The sequence below is a fragment of the Melospiza melodia genome, chromosome 2, assembly GCF_035770615.1.
Source record: "Melospiza melodia melodia isolate bMelMel2 chromosome 2, bMelMel2.pri, whole genome shotgun sequence".
Classification (NCBI taxonomy): Eukaryota; Metazoa; Chordata; class Aves; order Passeriformes; family Passerellidae; genus Melospiza; species Melospiza melodia.
The window spans coordinates 5884412-5904599 of NC_086195.1; the positions used below are offsets into that span (position 1 = coordinate 5884412).

General features: G+C 48.3%; 1 protein-coding gene across 1 annotated transcript; it reads left to right on the plus strand.

Annotated features, from left to right (window-relative positions):
• The first annotated feature begins 204 nt into the window (after window positions 1-204).
• CRYAA (crystallin alpha A) lies at window positions 205-2733 on the plus strand. Its single transcript, XM_063150376.1, has 3 exons — window positions 205-402; window positions 1375-1497; window positions 2524-2733. The coding sequence occupies exons 1-3, from the start codon at window positions 214-216 to the stop codon at window positions 2731-2733; spliced, it is 522 nt and encodes a 173-aa protein (XP_063006446.1). The 5' UTR covers window positions 205-213.
• Window positions 2734-20188: the final 17455 nt, after the last annotated feature.

Here is a 20188-nt window from a genome sequence, read left to right on the forward strand (position 1 = left end):
TGACCACGTTGCCTCCATCATGAGATCATGTCTTTCCAGAGGAATCCTACTAATGCCTTCATTCTGCCAGGCCGGTATATATAGGGGGAGCTTCCCTGGGGCTGCACTCCAGCCAAGGCATCGCCGTCTCCCCAGCAGCGGCGCTGCCCCTTCTGCTCTCCCCTTGCAGCCACAGGTCTCAGCAGCAGCAGCAGCAGCAGCAGCAGCAGCAGCATGGACATTACCATCCAGCACCCCTGGTTCAAGCGTGCTCTGGGACCCCTCATTCCAAGCCGTTTGTTTGACCAGTTTTTTGGAGAGGGTCTCCTCGAGTATGACCTCCTGCCTCTGTTCTCGTCCACTATCAGCCCCTACTACAGGCAGTCCCTCTTCCGCAGCGTGCTGGAGTCGGGCATTTCAGAGGTAAGGGCCCTTTGATTTCCTCTCCTTTCCTTCCTCTCCCTCCTTGTGCCTCCAGCTGCTCCTCTCCACCCACATCTCACATTTCCTGGACAAGGAAGACCCCAAAGCCACTGCCAGGCACAGCCTACCCACCCCTTCTTGGGCACAAAGGGGAGCCCTCACTGGGGACAAAGCTTCCTGTCAGAAACAGGAACCATTCTGGCTCCTTTTGAGGGTTGTTTCCAACACAAGAAGGTTGGTTTTGTTGTTCTGTGCCCCACCACCTGGATAGTGGAGAAGAGCAAGGCTGCTCCCAGAATTAGTGCCTGTGAGGGCAGCTTGCCATGGGAGAGGACCCTGGCAAGTGGGAGCTTTGTCCACCTTCTCCACCTTGGGAGCTTGGTGGTTTTTGCAATCTCTCACTGAAGGACCCCAGAGCAATTTTCTGTAGGAGAATGTGTAGCTATGGGGTCTGTGATCTGAAATTCAAGTCCAGGTACTTTCTGTAGCCCTCTCTTACTGCTTTCCTCCCAGAGCTATGACCACAACGAAACCATAAATCACTGAAAGGACAAAACACGTGCTCCCAGAGAGTCTTACACTGGTTTCCATCCCTTCTCTGTGCCTGGCCCATCTGGCACGTCACTAAGTGCTAAAGGGTCCCCTTTAGAGCAAGAATAGCAGCAAGGATAATAACACCTCTCCCCAGAGCAGTAGCCAAGGTGCAGACACCAACCATGGCCTCCTGGTGACCCTGACACCAACCATGGCCTCCTGGTGACCCTGACACCTCCCACAGCCTCTCAGCGACCCTGACACCTCCCACACCCTCTCCGTGGGTCCCCACAATGGGAAGAAAACCCCTGCTGAGGCCCATAGTCACAGAAGGACAAAGTGCCAGACCACCCCTTTTTTGTCCTTTGACCTGTGGTGATGTTGGCAGTGCCCCACAGCCAGAGCTGGGGCCTCACTGTGTGACAATGCTCGTTTCAGGTGAGGTCTGATCGGGACAAGTTCACAATCATGCTGGATGTAAAACACTTCTCTCCCGAAGACTTGAGCGTGAAGATTATTGATGACTTTGTGGAAATCCATGGCAAGCACAGTGAAAGGCAGGTAAGTGGAAGTGATGGTGATGGTGGAGCAGCTGGAGAGTCCGGCTCTGTTTTCCTTCTTTCCAACAGTTCTCAGCTGAAGGAAAAAAAAAAGACTATATCAGAAGAAGGAGTTAATTATGAATTGTCATTATTGGCATGGGCTGTTTCCATAGAGCCCCCACCTGATATCTGAAAATAACAAGCTAATCCACCCCTCTTTTGTTTATTTTCAATCATCATCTTCCATAACCATCAGATGACCATGTCCATTGTTCACTAATAACACTGAGCCAGACACAGAACATCATCTGGCACTACTGAAGCATGGCTGAGTTTTCATAAGCCAGAATCCTTAGTGAAAACAGAGTTTTTATATGCCAGTCTGGGAGAGAAAAGCAAGAGCAAACAAAACAAAAGAAAACCAACCAAGGGCCTCAGGCTTGGAAACTTTTAACACGGATGTCATGGAAATATCTGTGGGGGTCGAAAAGTGAATTATACCAGCAGGGGTTTAATTCTTCTCATACACATTTTTGGCTAGACAAGGCTCTAGCCTGGAAACAGTATGTATTTTTAAATATAGTTGTTATTCTCATGGCCAACTTTAAAAAAATAATTGTGACTTGTCATTCTTTTGGCCAAAAAAAGAAGGGGGCCAGGATTGTGTACTTTGGCTGACACAGCATTGCAGCCTGATAAATAAATGCATGGCTGCACACATCTGCCTTGCCTTTACCTTCCCAGGCCTCCAGACTTTGTCTCCAAGCGTCCTTTGAAATCAGAAGCCCAAATCAGATCCCAGCCTGGGATCAAACCTATGGCCAAAATCACTCCCTGCTGCTGTGCTCAGCTCTTGCAGCTTCACAGGTGTCAGGGGGGACAAAGCTGTGAAATTAACCCTAGCAGAGGTGTGCCCAGCGGTCCTGGCAGTGCAGTGTCACGATAAGCCAGGGTGATTGTGGATGTGGTTCTCCAAGGGAGATGGACAAAGGGAGGCACGGGGAATTTCTGACACACCTTCCCCCCTTTCCCCACTGCCTCTCAGGACGACCACGGCTACATCTCCCGGGAATTCCACCGCCGGTACCGCCTGCCCGCCAACGTGGACCAGGCTGCCATCACCTGCTCGCTGTCCAACGATGGCATGCTGACCTTCTCGGGCCCCAAGGTCCCCTCCAACATGGACGCCAGCCACAGCGAGAGGCCCATCCCCGTGTCCCGGGAGGAGAAGCCCAGCTCGGCGCCCTCCTCCTGAGCCCGGCGGCGCTGGGCCGGCTGCCACCACCTGCAGGTCCCGCTCCCAGAGCCTTGGCGTAGATATCAGTGAATGTCTAGAGGGGTTTCTTCTCTTGGTTCCTCCCCCACTTTGTTTCCTCCTTTTTTTTGTTTTCTTCTTTTTTGTTTTCCCCCTCTTCCCTCAGATGGAACGGGGGGCTGGGTGAGCAGCTGGTGGACTTGGAAGCTTAAACCTGGTGGGGATGGCACGGGTGGCAGTGCTGCCATGCTGCTGTACTTGCTGAAAGGGTCTTTGTCTGGTGCTGTAGCCCATTTCTGCCATCAGATAGGAAGGAGTGCACGAGTAACGCTGGCTGCTGGTGCACCAAGCCTCGAGACAAGGCTTGGGACAGGGGAAAAGCCCTGCAGAATTGCTGTACCTCACAACTGGTTACTCTCAAACAGCAACAGAGCCAAGCCCCACACTCAAGACCCCGAACCTGCCATGAGTTCCTTGCAACCGCAGGAGAAATAATAACAACAGCAATAATAATAATTACCAATAACATCTCACCTTCGGGGGGTTGCAATGTGTATTTTTTTTTCTTTCAGCAAAGTGTTTAAGTGTCTCTGTTCACACCTCTGCCCTGTCATTTCCCTCTGGGACAACTGACAGGAGGACAAGCACGTCTTTCCACCGTCTTTGTAGGCCCTCGGGGGGGGAGAGAGGGGGGCTCACCACTGTGCAGAGGCTTCCCATCCCCAGCCAGCTCTCCCCAGCCTGTGTGTGACACACCGTCTCCCTTGCTCTCCTGTAACTCTAGGGTAGCTCCACCTCTCCTGCTGGTATCTGGCGATTAGCCTGAGAACGTGGTCAGTGGCGGTCAATAAAGTGATATAGGAAACACGCAACCGGCGTTGGGGGTTTCATTTCTTCCTTTGGAAGGCTCCTGAAGGTCACTGTGGTGCCCAGCACCACTTGGAGGATGTGCTTTCCACTGCTGTTGTGAGGATGGCTCACCCTTTCTTTTCTGTTCCCGTTATCGCTCATGCAAACAAAACCAAAAGTGTCGGGACCCGGGACATTCCTCTGGCGGCCCTGGGTGATTCAAGACCCTGGCAAGGGGGCTCAGAGACCTTGGCACAGAGTCAAAAACATCTGTGCCTTCGATTTTAACCCATGGAAACAATTACCAACTTTGTGTGAAGATTTACAAGCCACAAGGGTTTGAGTAGAATGATAGTGAATTTATCACAGGGTGAAAATGTAGAATTTTGGGGATTTAGAATGGGGGTTCAAGAGGCAAGATGGAGGAATCTGGGTGTGTCCTGTCCTTCTTCTTCTTGTCCTCCATCTTCTGCTGTGATGGTGGCACTTTTGGATTGGTTTAGAGTAGAGACAGACTGTCTAACATAGGTGATAGGTATTGGAGAATTATTGTAAATAAAGCATATGTAGTTTTTAGTATAAAAAGTTAACACCACCCCAAAAGGCAAGAACTGTGCCACAACTCGACCTGTTGGACAAATCTCAGCAGGTCAGAGAAAGAATGTGATAGATGAGGAAAAATAAACAACCTTGAAAAGCAGAACTGACGAATCTCAACTTCTTCTTTAGTTGTGGGGCTGGAAAAAAGAGACTTTCCAATACCTCGGGGTCATCTCAACCACAGAAACCCGAGACAAAAGGATCAGAGAAAGAACAAAACTCTGCCTGACCACCACACCATTCCTTCAGACCACTGGGTCAGTACAAACAGCACTTCAAACCTCATGCCCAATGGTACCATGTGACAGATTTAATCTGAAATTAATGGTTAAGGTTGTTTGATGGCAGCATGGGTGGGATGGAGGTACAAGCTCTCCCTGCAGTTTCCACACATAAAATCCACAGCTCCAGTGTATGAGAATAGCCAAGACTAAAGGTTTCAGCACTCATGCTCTGCTCAAACAGCTTTCCACACAGATGGATATCCAGGGTGCTCAGGAAAGCCCCTACATCTCCATAATTTACCACATAGGTATAATCATCTCAGACAGTTTTTGCTCTGCCAAAAGGCTGAGCCCACCAACCTCCTCTTCTTTGATGCTGATTAGCTGTGAAAAACAGAGGAAATAAATGCAGTTGTTTGTTGGTTTTTTCTTTTTTTCTCACAGTGTGGGCTTGGATATTAATATGAACCATAAACACAGAATCTCTGAGACTATTTAAATTTAAAAGCCACTTGCTTCTGCCATATCTAGGCCAAAACTCAGGGAGGGCTGGGACTTCAGGAGCAGAGGCATCATCTCTTATCCAGACAAATTGAATGTGCCCCAGGGCTCATCCCCTAAGTGATCATTACTGGGACCAGCATCACAGCACCTGTGGCAGAGCCTGGGACAAGGCTGCAGGAGGGGGAAAGAGCTGCAGATGCAGGAGAAAGCAAAGGAGGGAGATGACTGTCTGGTAATTAGAAAGCAATAAAATCCCCTCAGCGTCTGACACTCTTTTAAACCAATTTTTTTACTGAGATTAATTACTGGGCAATCTCAGAGCTTTCTACCACAAATGGTGCAGCCCCTGTTGTGTTTGCATCTCCGGGGGAAAGGCGTGAATGAGTGCACTTTGGGAAAGGGCAATTCCATTTCAGGGGGGAGCTGTGGCTGCAGGCATGGAAAGGACATTTTAACTGAAGCTGCCTCTTTTCTTTGCCTGGTGCTAACAGGTCACCAGCCTCTGCTGCCTTCCCTTCAGACGCATCTTTTGCCAGAGCCTCGGTGCCTCCCTGCCATGTGCTGACACCTCTCCCCTTCCTGACAGAAGCCCAGCAAAGCCAGGAGGAAAAAAAAAATCGAATGCCAGACATTTGACCCCCATTCAAACCTCTCAGAGGTGTAAAAATAAGGAAACAGATTTTGAGCGTGATCTGTGTGCAGATGTTACCTGAGGTGCCTGAACATCCTGTGTGTGTCTGTCAGGGCCATCAAATGACATTTGAGCCATTTGTGGGCCCCTTTTTATGCCTGGCTGGCAGAAAGTGAGAGTTTTGATAGGAAATGATGACAGGAAATCAGGGCAGGTTTGAGGCAGGCCAGGAGCCACACAGGGGGGCAGCAGCTCAGGACCCATGCTGCCCCTCACTTTTGGGGACACCACACCATGACTACCTCCCTGCTCTGTGAAGAGATGATTTTAAAGCCTTTTGCAATCCATAAGCTAATTAAACCCATAAGCAGCTCTGAAAGCCTCTGTGCAAGGGCATTGGGGTGTCTGGTGGTGTTTTGTGTGGGACAGGGAATGTGTCCCCAAACCCAGAGCCCCTCTGCCCCCAAAAGGCTCATCCACTTGCAGAACAGCTTGAGCAGTGCCACTAATGCCTGTGTGTCACTCAAAATATTTCCATTTTTTTCACCCAGAAATCTTCCCAGTCACATCTGTCCAGGATTCTCCTCCTCTTCTCTGCAAAAATTATTGTTTCCCTTTGCTGAGATTGTAATTTAAAGAAATTCTTGTTATTCATAACCTGTGGTGGTTTCAGGAAGGAGCTCTTCACCACAACTTTCTTTGCAAATTCACCTGTTAGTAAGGTGTTGATAACACTCTTTAAGGATTAACAAAACTTCTTGGAGGTTTTTTGGTTGTGAATTAGTTGGTAGTTTTATAATGGAGGAAAAAGCAGCAACAGGAAACTTTCAGAGTGTCTGGGCAGGTTGTGAAGTGTGGCCTTTAACCAGGGCCTTCTACTCAGAGTGACTATTCATCCTTTTTGCACTGTGTTTTTATTACCTGCCCTCCTTTTCCACCCAGACTGGTAATCTTGCTTCCCCACAGCAAAGAAATTACTTTAGCTTCTCCTCCAGAGGAATTATCAGAGGGCTCTCAGGAGGAGGCAGCAGATGGTGCTGCAGGGACATGCAGACTCCTCCAAGTTATTCCCCTTCTTCCCACAGCCTCAGCGGGGCGGCAGTGACCTGGGGGACAGCAGCTGGTGGCACTGCCCTGCCTGGGCAGGGTACCTCTGCCAGGGTCCTGTTCCTCCAAGAAAAATCCAGGAGCAAGAACTGGCAGGGTCCAACCTGCAGGCCACCAGCCAGGAAGATGTCCCTGAGTATTTGGGGCAGAGCTCCTGGCCTGTCACCCTCCTTGGCAGGGGGATAAAGAGGTTTCTCCTCATGCTGCTTACCCAGAGCTCACCCAGCCCTCTCTGCAAGGGAATGGGCAGTTAAGGGATGCTGCATCCTCCCCAGGCTGATCCTTCAGCTCTGGAATGCTGTCCCCTGGCTCCTGGCAGAGGGACAGCCCTGGAGACAGGCAGAGATTGCCTGGCCAAGCCATGTCCCCACGGGGTGGCAGCCTTGCCTGTGCTCTGGCACTCCCAAGGGCTCCCTTCTCACCAGGGTTTAACACCTCCCCAGGAAGATGGGGCCCAGGGCACAAGGATCCAATCAGAGTTGCACAACTCTGGCATTTCTTGGTTTCTGACTGATTTACAAGCTAGCCAGTGCTACATAAAAGCTGGGAGTAGCCTGAAAGTTTACCAGCATTTTTCACCCAAAGCAAATCCTGCTGCATGCAATCTCTGCAGCCCCTCATCTCCTTGGCATCATCATCATCAGGATTTGGGCTCTGCCACACAGGTCTCTAAATATGGAATTAAAATAGCAGTAGCTGCCTCAGTTAGGGAAAAAAAAAAAAAGGGGGGGGCTCCAAACACGTGAAAAAAACCCCGTTATGCTCTCAAAAGAACACTGGGCACATCTCTGCAGTTTACTGTAGTGTTGGGCACATAAATCTGGGATGTGCAGCCAGAGAAGACTGTAATGATGTGAAGCCTGCCCTCCCTAACTCAGACTTTGTCCCTCTGGTGTGACCTCTTGTCAGGACTGGCTTGGAAAGCCACCAGCTTACGCCAGGGGAGGTGTGTCCCTGCTGTGTCCCTCATTCCCAGCTCCTGATCTGGCTTTTCCCGGGGGAAATGCAGTCAGGGCCCATCCAGAGCCCACAGAGCAGGCCTGAGGCTTGGTTACATGGCTGGTGCTTCACTTGCAATTAACTGGCCCTTTTAATGACAAATGTCAGCTTGGGACAAGCACAGATGTTCGTGGCATTTCTGAGAGAGCAGCACAAGTGGAATAAAAATGAAATCTCAGTCTGAGAGGCTGAGGAAGGATGATGGAGTGACGCAAGCCGACCAAAGCTCAGGAGAATTCTCTGTGCCTCAGAGTTCATCCTCCAGCTGATCCAGAGATCTGCCACACATCATGAGGGGCCTGAACTCCTCTGAGGGAGAAAAGTGAGTGTCTGCTTAAGGAGGGTGAACCAGCTGCCCCAGGGTATGGGCAGAGCTGATCCACAAGGCCCTGGAGCCTCCCTGCAGCACTCATTGCTCCCAGAGCGGGCTGTGGCATCTCACTGGGGTTTTGGGGTGGTTGAGGGTCACTCTGGAGGGGTCCAGGGGTGGATTCAGCACACAAGGGGCTCATGAACAGTGTGGCATTGCCTGGTGTGTCTCAGGGGAAGCAGCAGCTCAGCTGGCAGTCAGGAGAAAGGGAATTTCTATGATTTGCTTGTGGTGCTTTCTCTGCTAAAATTCCATAGCTGCTCGATCATGTCATTAACTTCTGATCAGGGGGAAAGGAGCATTGCTTAATTCAGAGCCTGCTCTGCCTTCAGGCCATCAGTGAGATCTGCACAATTGTGTAATTCTGTACACAAAACCCATAACATCCAACACAGCATTTACACACTCAAAGTTTTATTTCCTCGGCGCCTTGAGCGCTGTGCTCAGAGATGCAGCACCCGGGGATTTTTACATCCTCATCTGAGAATTCCTGTGTTATTCCAAAGAACTGGCTCTGGTCTCCCTGCCCGAGGCTTTCCTGCCCTGCCAGCCCGGCAGGACCCGGGAGGTGGCAGCAGCCCCTCGCCAGTGGCACCGAGCATCCTCTGCCTTGAACAGAGGGGAACACACGATGGTGGCAAGGTCACACTCGGGATTTGCTGAGCATCTCTGTATTTTCCTCCACAGAATGTTGGGCTTTCCTTTTTTCCTTCCCTTTTCCGCCTCCTCCCAGATCCCCCACAATCATTATTTCAGTTTTTTTTTCTCTCTTTTCTCTGACAAGGCTCTCAGAGGGAGCAGAGCAGCACCATTGTCCGCGCTGTCTCCGTTTTTCCACCCACTCAGGCTGATGTCAGCCCCTCGCTGCAGGATTTAATGCATTGCTCTCTGCCTTCCACACTGCTTGTTTCCACAACTTTTTGTTTTTCATTTTTTCCATCTGCTGGGGAAATCTCAGAGCCAAAGCCTGGCTCCCACCTCTGATGCCCTTTTCCTCCCTGCTGAGCCATGCTGGAGGATGGGACATGCAGGATCACCCTGCCACTGAGTCATCAGAGTGGAAACAAAAGGGAGCCCAGGGAAACAGGCCCCTCACAGTGTTTTGTAGACCACTGAGGGTCAAAGAGGTCCCTTTTATTCCCCCTTTGTCCCTTGCATAAGCCCAGGATACTCCGCTGAGTCTTGCAGGAACAACATTTGGCTCTGATGATGTTGATATTGAGATAACACAGAGCTCAGAGCTGAGCTGTAAAGGCCTTTGGAAGTCTGCTTCATAGCTCTCAGTTCTGACTAAGGAAGGTCTGGGGTTTAATTTCCTGCCATGTTTTTGTTGTTATTGTTGTTTGTTTTTACTTAAAGGGAACTATTTGGAATGTCTAGCCTTGTCTCCGCTGGTTTTGCTGGAAGGCTCCTTGGGCTTTTGGGAGGATTTGCATGTTGAACTCTCTCACACTGTAAACAAAGCGTGTCAAATCCCTCCCAAGGATGCTGATTTTCCAAAGCATTCTTTAAGATCCTGACCTTTCTTCTCCAGTAATTTATGAACTACTTCCAAACCCTCCACAAAACAGTAATGCAAAAAGCCTGACTTATTTATGTGCTTCAGCGGGCCATAGGGGTAAGAAAAGCTATACATAGCCTTGTTTCAGTCTCTGGATATGTCATTATTTCCCTCCCCTGTGAGGTTCATGACACCAGGATCTATGACCCTGTCCATGGGGCTGCAATCAGGAAGCCCAACAGGCTCCTTCAGCCCCCGTAGCAATTCGGCTTCCCCTGGGATGATTTCTGATGCTCATTGATTTTCAACCTGTCAGCTCAAAGTCTCACCTGAATTTAATGCAAAACAAACACCCTGCCACATCAACACAGGGAAAATGGAATATGATGAACCTAATCAGCAGTGGCAGGGTGGTTCAGCAGAGTCTGGGAAAGGATTTTGTAGAGGAGAGCAATTGTTCACAATTTTTTGCTGGGCTGTAGTTTCTCTAGCAGCACACACCAGAGCTGACTTGCAAGCCTGCCAGGCTGGCTTTTCTCTTCCAGGCACTACTAATGCCCTATCATTTTATCTCCCTATCATTTCAGACTAATAAAAAAGGCAGCACAGAGTAAAAGAGGCATAGACTGGGATGCATGGAAGGCCCAAATAAGAAATAGGATCAATGGATGGCCTGGAGAAGTTGGCTATAACAATATTTCCACCTCCTTTCGAAAAAAGCAGCCCCACCACACTCTACCTCTTCTAGGGGGCTGGCAGATAACTCAGAGGTAGAGCCTCCAGCTAAAGTATTACAGACACATCAACTCCTTTATGCTACAGTAACACAAAATTTAAAAAAGTCCAAACCAACACACAGATTAGAGGCTATATATGTATTTTTCTCCTTTGATAAGATGAAGTGCAGGAGCCACTGCAGCACCTGAAATGATTGCAAGTACTTTCCAGAGGAGTGTAGAAAAATTCAGCAGTGGTCCCTGTGCAGCTGGGCTGTCCTGCTCTCCCTCTCACCAATGATGCTCAGGGTCAGTCACTGAGGGGGACTGAACTGGAATTTGAGCTTCTCATTCACATTTTTTCCCATTCAAATTGCAGGAGATTGCCTCACCGTGTGAATTCCATGTTTGGGTCATTAACCAAGCAGCTGAAAATGCATTATTTAAACCAAGAGATTAAAAATCTCCCTCCCCAAAAAAACCAAAAAGAAAACAACCAGCCAGAAAAGTAATTAAAATAAGATGGAATAATCTGACAGATTTTTGCCTGCATGTTTTGGAGTAAGGCAGCATAAATGGAAGGAAAAACTCACACCCACAGCACTTATGATTTCATTAGCTCAGACTTTTCAGTGCCAGCCCTTGCAGGAGGGGTTTGCAGCAGGGGCAATGTGGTGACAGGAATCACTGAGGTGAGCAGCCCCTGTGCCAAAAAATCCCCTCTGCCTGTGACCATCACAGCCCTTGGGTCAGAGAGGGGTTCCTCACCACAGAACGGAGTCCCCCAATAAATCAGGTGTGAACTCAAGTTTCTCAGATCTCTGAGGTAAAGTGCTCCCCTTGGAACAGAACCAGACACTGAGGTCTCTGGCAGATTTTGCTGCAGCTGCAGTGTCTCAGGACACAGCCAGGTCAAAGGGTTGCAGACAGAGGGAATATTTGTCATTATATCCACCAGCACAGCTGGAAAAATTAGAGATTTTGAGCTCTGAAGCCAATCTGCAAGTCAGTGAGGACTTTGAGAGATGAGCCTTGGCTGTGGTTGTTATGGGAGGTTTGACATCACCCCCTTCCATTGCTGTGGCTTGATCTGCAGGGGAGGACAGTGGCAGCAGATACATTTCCCAGACTTTCTTCCAAAGTTTTCCTGCTTGATGCCTGTGCAGCTCTTCTGTTGGAACTCTGATGGCTGAAAACTTTGAGCTTTCTGAAGTTAATAATAAACACCTCGTTTGTCCTGAGACCTTGGAAAAGCCTTCAAAAATTGACTGATAGGACAGAAACAGTGTGTGTGTAGTTTGGATGGTATTGTGTGATCTCAAAGGGTGAAAAAAAACTTAGATTTGGAGTTTTAGTATATGGTGATACATGGGAGCCAAGATGGAGAATTTTGGGTGTGAGTTAGATAGTTTTTTGCACCTTCTTCTTCCTTCTTCTTCACAAAGCTTGGTAGTTTTCTCCAATTGGGTGAAAGATGCCCACATTGTGGGTTTTTGGTGGTTAGAAGCATAATAAAATAGATGTAACTGTTTATTGGGTAACTTAGACTTAAATAGCCTTGAACAGACACCATTTTAGCTCACTTTCTTGACTTGTTAGACAGAGTTCACATCTTGTGAGTTTATAATAGATAAGGGTAATAAACTTCAGAGTGAGACTTCAGAAATAACATCTCCTGAGTTTTATTCATCCTGACCTTGGAGCAAGAAAGAGCTTGGTATTCCAGCACCCTTCCGTGGGTTCACAGGTGCTGTCAGCACTCCTGTGAATGGGAGCAGAGCTGGGAGACCGTGAAACAGCAGCAGAAATATGGTTTAACCTCTTGTCTGATTGTTATTGTCATATTTCCTGGAAAAATCCCTTTGCCAGGATTTCTTCTCCTGGGAAGCTGAGAAGCCTCAAAGAAAAAGGAAAAGAATATGATCTCATTTGCTTCTCCCTGTTTTGCTGCTTTAGAATGTAGTTTGGAGATTGCTTATCCAACATGTGAATTGTTTTTACTTTATGACCAATCACCGTCTGACTGTGTTGGGACTCTGGAGAGAATCACGAGTTTTTAATTATTAACTTGTTAAGACTTCTGTAAGTTTCCTTTCTCTGTTCTTTAGTATAGTTTTAGTATAGCATTATAATATAATATAATATAATAGCCTTCTAAGAACATAAAGTCAAATTCACAATCCCTCCTTTGTCCTAAGGACCCAGCACATACCACATCTGATAAGTTCACTTCTCTGATAAACCTTAAAGAAAGAGAAGATGGAAGTCTGGATGTTACAGAGGAGTAAAGAGGTGGGTAGGATACAAGTTCAGCTGTCATTACTTCTTGTTATAAGATAACCATGACAATTTGGTATAATTCATCATGTTAAAAAGAGCACTGTAGACATACAGAATACAGAAACCTGGCAGAAAACTCTTCTAGATCTGGGATTACTTTAAGGCTGGATGCTCTGGGTGCAAAAGCTGCTTGGGTTGCTCTGGGCAGACAGATTACCTGAGCTCAGGTGGCTGCACGAGCCTTGCACAGGCAGGGATGGGACAGGGAGAGGGAATTATTGAGCCCCTTGATAGTGGGGACCAAAGTTTAAGTGTGACAAGATTTAAGAAGACAGAGGAGAGGCAGAAGAGGAGGCACATGAGCAAGGAACAGGGGGATGGCTTCAAACTGAAAGAGAGTAGGTTTAGATCAGATATTAAGAAGAAATTCCTCCCTGTGAGAGTGGGCAAGCCCTGGCACAGGGTGCCCAGAGCAGCTGTGGCTGCTCAATCCCTGGAAGTGTCCAAGGCCAGGTTGGACAGGGCTTGGAGCAGCCTGGGGCAGTGGAAGGTGTCCCTGCCCATGGGAGGGGGTTGGAACAAGATGTTCCTTAAGTTCCCTTCCAAACCATCCTAGGATTCTGTGATAAGCAACCACGGGATATCAGCTGGGAATGTTCAAGGGCTGAGTGCCAGGATCTGTGCCTGGAGGAGGCTTTTATGGTATTTTGGGCCTGGTGGGTGGGTGCCCTGGGGAAAAGTGTGGGTGCTCTTACTCTTGTTAGGACTCTTCGGCAGCATCTGCTGACAGAGGATGGACAAAATTCAGACATGTCCTGCTGTGGAGAAAAATCTCCTGGGGAAAGTCCCTGTAGCTAGAGAGCCAAAGACTCCTTGGGAAAGCCCCAGACTATCCCCAGCAGGAGGTGGTGGAGAAGCAGCCTCAAGGGAGGAGAAGAAGTTGTGCAGAGGTGGAAACCCCCCTGTTCACCCCAAAGGGAGGGCCCAGGGCCTGGCTTTGGGCTGGGGGCACAGTGACACCACCTGGGGCATTTCCAGGGCATTGGCTGGGCTCCTGCAGGGAGAACATGAAGAGAGGGAACAACAATCACTTTTTTTGTTGTTTTTTTGGTTTTGTTATAATTATGAGTTATGTTCTCCACAGCAAAGCACCAAGAGAAACTGAGAGGTTTTTTTTTCTGGGTTCCCTTTGAATCCATCTCTCTTCTGGGCAGTGTCTTCCCCCTAAAGCCACTGCCTTTTGATCCATCCACCAGTCCCTGGCAGTGCCCCACATCCAAACTGGCTCCAGCTCTCCCTCTGTGTCACCTCCCTTCTGCAGCCAGCTCCCAGCTCCCAGCAGCTCACTGCTGCTCACCTGTGGGATTCATTCCCCATGTTGCACCCCAGGGCAGCTGCTCAGCCAGGTTGTTCTAGGGTGATGTTATGATGCTTGTATCCCCATTCCTGTGTTCTGTTTATGCTGGATATCATGTTCTGTGCCTTCAAGACTGGCTCTGAAGAGTGAAAGTTTTGTTTTGGTTTTGCTATCAGCCTGTTCACCCACAGCTGGTGGGATACAGAGATGGGGCAGTACCTGGTGCTGCTTTTGCTTTTTGCTTGGCTTTTCACTTTGCTTCTGCTTTGCTCCTGCTTTTTGCTTCTGCTCATTAGTTGGTTTAGCTAAGCAGTCCGAATTCTTCCCTGGACTGTTTCTCCTTTCCCTTTTTTGGACCTACTCGAGCCTGCTCCAGGCTGGGGCCTGGCAACACCGAGAGTTTGCACCCTGTGGCCCAGCGGGGCCTACTCTGGGCAGCAGCTGCCCCAGCGCCGGAGGGACTGAGAACAGAGAAACCACCCCCAAGAGAGACTTTCTGAATTTGTCATCTTTTTCAGAGCAGTGACAGAGTGGTGTCATCCTGTACTGTTCATTTTGTGTGCAGGGGTGCTGTGCCTGTTAAATAAACAAGTTCTTTCCACTTCTCTCCGAGGAATCCTTCCCAACCAGTTGGGGGTGAGAGGCCATGTGGGTGTGCTTACTGGAGGGGCCTCCTTTGGAGGTTTTCTCCCAAATTTGCCCTAAACCAGGACACAGGTGAAATTTGGCAGCTGTGTTTTCCAGAAGAGCCATTTCTGAGCTGGGATGGCAGGCAGTGTGGTGTGCAAAGGAAGGTGCTGATCTCTGTGCTGTGCATGTGCAGTGGGAATGACAAAGTGACAGAATCACAGACTCACAGAGGGGTTGGGGTTGGAAAGCACCCTAAAGATCATTTATTTCCAGCCAAGGGCCAGGCTGCTGACATTAATAAAATTATGACTTCACCCTTGGTTGTATGGACACAGTGATACCACCACACCAGGAGCACTGTGGGGACCAGCAGGCACCAACAATTCAGCTGAGCCTTGCAAAGTGCCAGAACCTCTATGCAGAGTGTCACATTCATATATTTGGAAAAATCCCTTCGCCCAGGATTTTTCTACTAGGGAGCTGAGAAGCCTCGGAGAAAAAGGAAAAAATAATTATCTGATTTGCTTCTCCTGTGTTTTGCTGCTTTGGAATGTGTTTGGAGATTATTTACCAACAGGTGATTGTTTCATTGGTTTCATGTGAATTGTTTTGACTTAATGGCCAATCAGGGTCAAGCTGCGTCAGGGCTCTGGAGAGAGTAATGAGTTTCCATTATTATCTTTCTAGCCTTCTGTGAGTATCACTTCTGTATTCTTTAGTATAGTTAGTTTAGTATTCTTTAATATAACATAGTATCATAAAATAATAAATTAGACTTCAAGAACAAGGAGTCAGATTCATCATTCCTTCCTGCCATGGGGCACCTCACAAATACAATAGCAGAGCTTCCCCTTTCCATCTAAAATCACAGCTGAAAATAGCCCTCCCTTCCAAATGGCCCTGTTTGAGCCCACAGTGCATGACAAGGGGGTTATTTATTGCCAGCGTGCTGAAAATAGGATTTTACAAGGAGAGGGAGGGTGACAAAGCCTATTCCCAGCAAGCTGGGACATTTGGACACCTGTTCCTGAGTTACCCAGTGCACTCACATGCATCAGAGATGTATGGAGTTATCAAGGTCTCCTTGCAACACTTCAGAGCCCACAAATTTTCCAGCTGCCACCAACACACTGCCTGGTGTCTGGGGCTCCCCTTGGACCCTGCCTGCACAATTATTTTGCTTGCAGTTGGATCTGGCTTGGCAGCAGAACTCCCCCAGCAGTTATGTGAGTTTCCCTTCACTTTTTTAAGAATCAAAGCCCCAGGCAAAACCAGAAGGCTGCACACCAGTGGGACAGGTGAGGTGGAGGCTGCTGAGCTGCTGAGCTGCTCTTCTGGTGCATTTGGGAATGTCAGTGGGAAAGGGACTGCCTCCTTCAGCCCATCCTGTCATGAACAGCAACTTGAAAGCCTGTCCTGCCCAGCATGGCTCACAGAACATTTTCTTCCCAAGCCTCAAAGCACTCTAGAATGCAAAGCACTTCCTGACCACCCTTGAGCCAGCTTAGATCAATAGGGTGAAAGATCAAAGGACCCAAATTCTGCTGCTCTAGAGGGAGAGGGCTGCAGGTCAGCTCAAGGGCCTTGCCAGCATCCCAGCAGGAGAGGGATGCTTGGAGATGAAAATGCAGGGAGCAGAGGAATAATCCTGCTTTCAGCTTGCTCATGCTTTTAGGGAGTTTGTAGGAGTGTGGGGAAGCTCAAACTGGCATGCAATGAGCAGGCAGGAAAGGATTTGGGATCAAGTTGTTATAGATGGATAATGAGATGATTTGCTCTCGCAATTAAAAGATAACTATTGAGTGAATATTAATAAAAGCTTTAGTGATGTACAGTTATGTTATTGTGGTTTAGATGCCCTCTGTTCTCCCCACAGTTCCCTTTCCCCCTGTATTGTTGCCATCACACAGCCTGGGCTCTCCAGGACAGGTACAAAGAAGCTGCACAGGTGTCCCTTGCATGGGGCAGCTGGGAATGGAAAAGCTTGGGGGTGCTCAGGGGGTGAGGCATGGCAACAGCTGAGCTCCAATCCAGTGACAAGAAAGCAGTTTGCACTGATAAATGGCACAGAAGAGCTGAGTGACAGACTTTGGGAGGGGCCAGGGCTGGCTGATGCAGCCCCCAGGGGTATAAAAGACTGAGCATCCATCCTGAAGATGAACTGAGGATGTGGAGTGCATGAGGGGCAGTTCCCAGCACTGCAGCTTTTTCATTATGCAGTCCTTTGATGTATTTTTGTTAAGGTTTAATAAACCATTTTAAATTTTCAAAGTGAGCAGTTGTCTCTCTCAAGCCCCACCATCCATGCATTTCCCATCCCTACTAATTACTCTTCTCTGGGCTGCAAGGATGGGATCCAGCTCTCCTAACTCTGGAGGCCTGGGGCAGACATCACATCTGAGCTCACTGTCCTTCTCTCCCTGGGCAGGCAGTGGACAGGGGTAGCTGCTCCATGGACACCCTTCATCTGAGCCACTCTTGGCCATCTCCATCAGGAAGGGAGGTGCTGCTGCCAGGATGGGCTCTGTCCTTGGGCCAGGGAGCTCAGGAGGAGATAGTTCATCTACATCTGAGAGGAGAAATCTTACTCAAAGCACCCACCTGGTGCTCAGGAAGACCTGAGTCCAGACCTGGATGACTTTGCTCCTCATCTGAGTGCCTTGAAGCCTTCCTTGTGGAATGAGGGAGTACCAGGCTCTCCCTGTTGGAAGCATCCTGGAGCTCAGATGAGAGTGCACAGGTACAGACCCATGCAGAGCCCACGTGGTGGAAGGGAAATTGTGACAGAAGTGTGAGGATTGGTAAGAAAGGAGAATAAATGGGAGTATTGGTGTGAAAACTCCCAAAGGAGTGACTGGCAGGAGCGGGGCAGGAGGGATGGCAGCTGTTGGTAGTAAGAGCCATCATGAGGGATGCAGGACTCCAGGCAGCTCTCCAAAATGCAGTTTATTCCATCCAAGAGGTTACAGCAGTCCAGGGTGGTGGGTGACAGAGCTGTGCCCACAGCTGTCAGCTCCAGCTGCAGGCAGGCCTGCAGACCCTTTGGTTTTGGTTACATTGCATTATTTACTTTTCTTTGCTGAGCATCTTCATACAGTAGAACAAATCTGTACCTTAACTTTTATCTATAGCCTATCATTGCTACTATAATTACCATATTCATGTTACTGTTCTCCAATCACTAAAAGTTAGTACATTGCAGTTTAAGCTACAAAAACTTTTTTCAGTTTTCTTGCAGTGGAAAATTCTGAGACCTTTTTTCTACTTGCAACATGGGCAGGCTTGTTTGTCTGTGCTATCTTTGTGCCTGGTGAAAACATCTTCTTCTTGGAGGTGGGTTTATCCTTTGCTTTAAGTCACAAAACCCCTTCTATCTAACACACCCTTTGCCTCCTTGGTTATCCAGTAAGACTGGCTCAGCAATTATTTTCTTTTATATCAAAACTTGCTTTCATTTCTATTCCTTCAGATTCTACATGCAAAAATCTTTCTGCCAAGCACACATATCTGTGACACTTTCTTGTCAAACTTTCATCCTTCCCAACAGTTGGTGGCACCTGGACTGGCAGGTCTTAGAGAAGCACAGCCAGGGACTGCTCCTCAGAACCCCCAGAGCAGGAGACAAAGGACTCAGGAGACACAATGCTGATGACTCACAGGGAGGTGTGGCAGGATGGAGAGACTCATCAGAGCCTGAAGAGTGAAAAACACCTCTGAACCTGAGGTGCTGAGATCCCACAAGTGTCACTCAGGAGACCTGGTGAGAACTGGGCAGCCCTGGCAGCTCCTGGTTTTCTGGGCCAGCATGAGGAATTGTGGATATGAACTCCTCAGTGCTTAGGGTTATGTGACTGTGACAGTAGGAGGGAGTGACTTTTATTTTGTTTAAAAAAACCTCTCTTCTCCTCTTATCAGGTCAGGCATTGAGTTTATTGCATTTTTATTCATACTGCAACATTGAAACAAGTCTTGACATGGAAATGGGCTCGGACTCAGTCTCTGGTCCTGGAAGGGTCTTAAGGCATCCTGGTGGATTTGTACTTACAGGGCCTCTGTGGTGTTAAGCTCCATCAGAGCCTAAGGTTACCCTGCATTTCCAAGTGAAAGGCATTGGCTTGGGTTTGCTTGAGACTTGGTCTTGGCTTGGTTGACAGGTCTGTGAATCCCTGAATCCCTTCAGCTTTGGCTCATTTTTACAAGCTCCTGATGAAGTACAAGAAATTCGCTGCTGCCCTGATTGCAAACTACTCTGAGCTGGAAGGGAACCACAAGAATCATCACAGCCAATTCCTGGCTCTGCATGGGACAGCCCCAGGAATCCCCCCAGTGCCTGAGAGCGTTTCCCAAACCTGTGCACAGCCAGCGAAGCCAGTGCAGTGCTGGCAAGGCTGGATCTGGAGCCTTTGGCCACTGTGCAGCCCCTTGGTCTGTGATTCCCATCCCTATGGAGAGCCTGACTCCGGGCTTCCACTTTTTTTTGAATCTATTTTTCCTTGAATCTATTTTTCCTTGAAGTTTAAAGCAGATATTCCCATGGGAAAGGTGCCTTCCCTCTTGTGGAAACCCAGGGCACAGGGAATATTTCTCTGTCTGCTCTGGGATGCCCTGACACCCAGGGGAGCACTGACTCTGACCCTCATCCATGGAGAAAGTTTCCCAGACTTCAAGATAGACCAGAATCCACAAAAGTGTGAAATAGATTATAGAGAGCAGTGTAGGTGTTATCATTTGGTGAGAAATTGAGGTTTTGGGGTTTTTAGTGTGTTGTGGATGGAAGCAAGATGGAGGGCGCAGGGTTTCTTCATGCTTCTTCTTCCTTCTCCATGGGTTTGGGTGTCATTTTGTAATTGGGCAGAAAAGTCCACAATGCAGCTCTGTGGAATCAGTTATTGGCTTAAAAGGGAAAATAATCCAGGTGTCAGTTCTTCATTGGATAGTTTAGTCTTAAAAGACCTTGTACCAAGAGATTGTTGCCATTTTGTGCCTTCTAATGAAAAGCTGCAGAACTCACAGTAGTGAGACTGCTTTACTGATAAGAAATAATAAACACCTGAGTGTGAACATGAATTACTGTCTCAAGTGCCCTCAATCCTGACCCAGAAAAACCAGCAACTGATACTGTCACACTTCTGGTCTGAGGCTGGCTCAGCATTTTCTGAGTGATGACCTGGAGAAAAACTCCTGGGGAACCAATGCAGAGTGAGGGAGCAGTGTGGGTTGGGTTGTCAGAGTCTTTGCACACTGGGATAAACAAAGCCAATGGAATATATTCTCAGTGTGTATTCCAAGGCTGGATTTTCTACTTCAGTGTCTGTTAAAATCCTGCCCTGTTCAGCTGCACACTTTTATCAGTGTTGCCATATTCCAGACATCCTTCTCCATGTGGGGTTATACAGGAGCTACAAACTTCTCAGTATCCCCCAAGAATTTCTTAATTTTTAACACACATACATTTTAGAAATGGAGAAAAGGGTCAAACCCAGACCAGCTGAACCAATGAGGCATTCAGCTAAACACAGCCTTTTTGTGCAAAGGCCAGGCACAGGGATGGTTTTGCAAAAGTCTTACCAAACAAACTGAAAAGAGTGGAAGTAGTTTGCAGACTTCTGTTCTTGATTTTTCACTTTTTGTGGTTTAGCTCCAGCTGGCAAATAAGCCCAATAGAGCCCCACACAACCCCACACCAG

Bases quoted from the DNA above. Each gene is read 5' to 3' on its own strand.
- CRYAA (XM_063150376.1), top strand. From the start codon at position 214: ATGGACATTACCATCCAGCACCCCTGGTTCAAGCGTGCTCTGGGACCC. The intron at 403-1,374 runs GTAAGGGCCCTT...TGCTCGTTTCAG, and splicing joins TGGAGTCGGGCATTTCAGAG to GTGAGGTCTGATCGGGACAA. The intron at 1,498-2,523 runs GTAAGTGGAAGT...ACTGCCTCTCAG, and splicing joins GCAAGCACAGTGAAAGGCAG to GACGACCACGGCTACATCTC.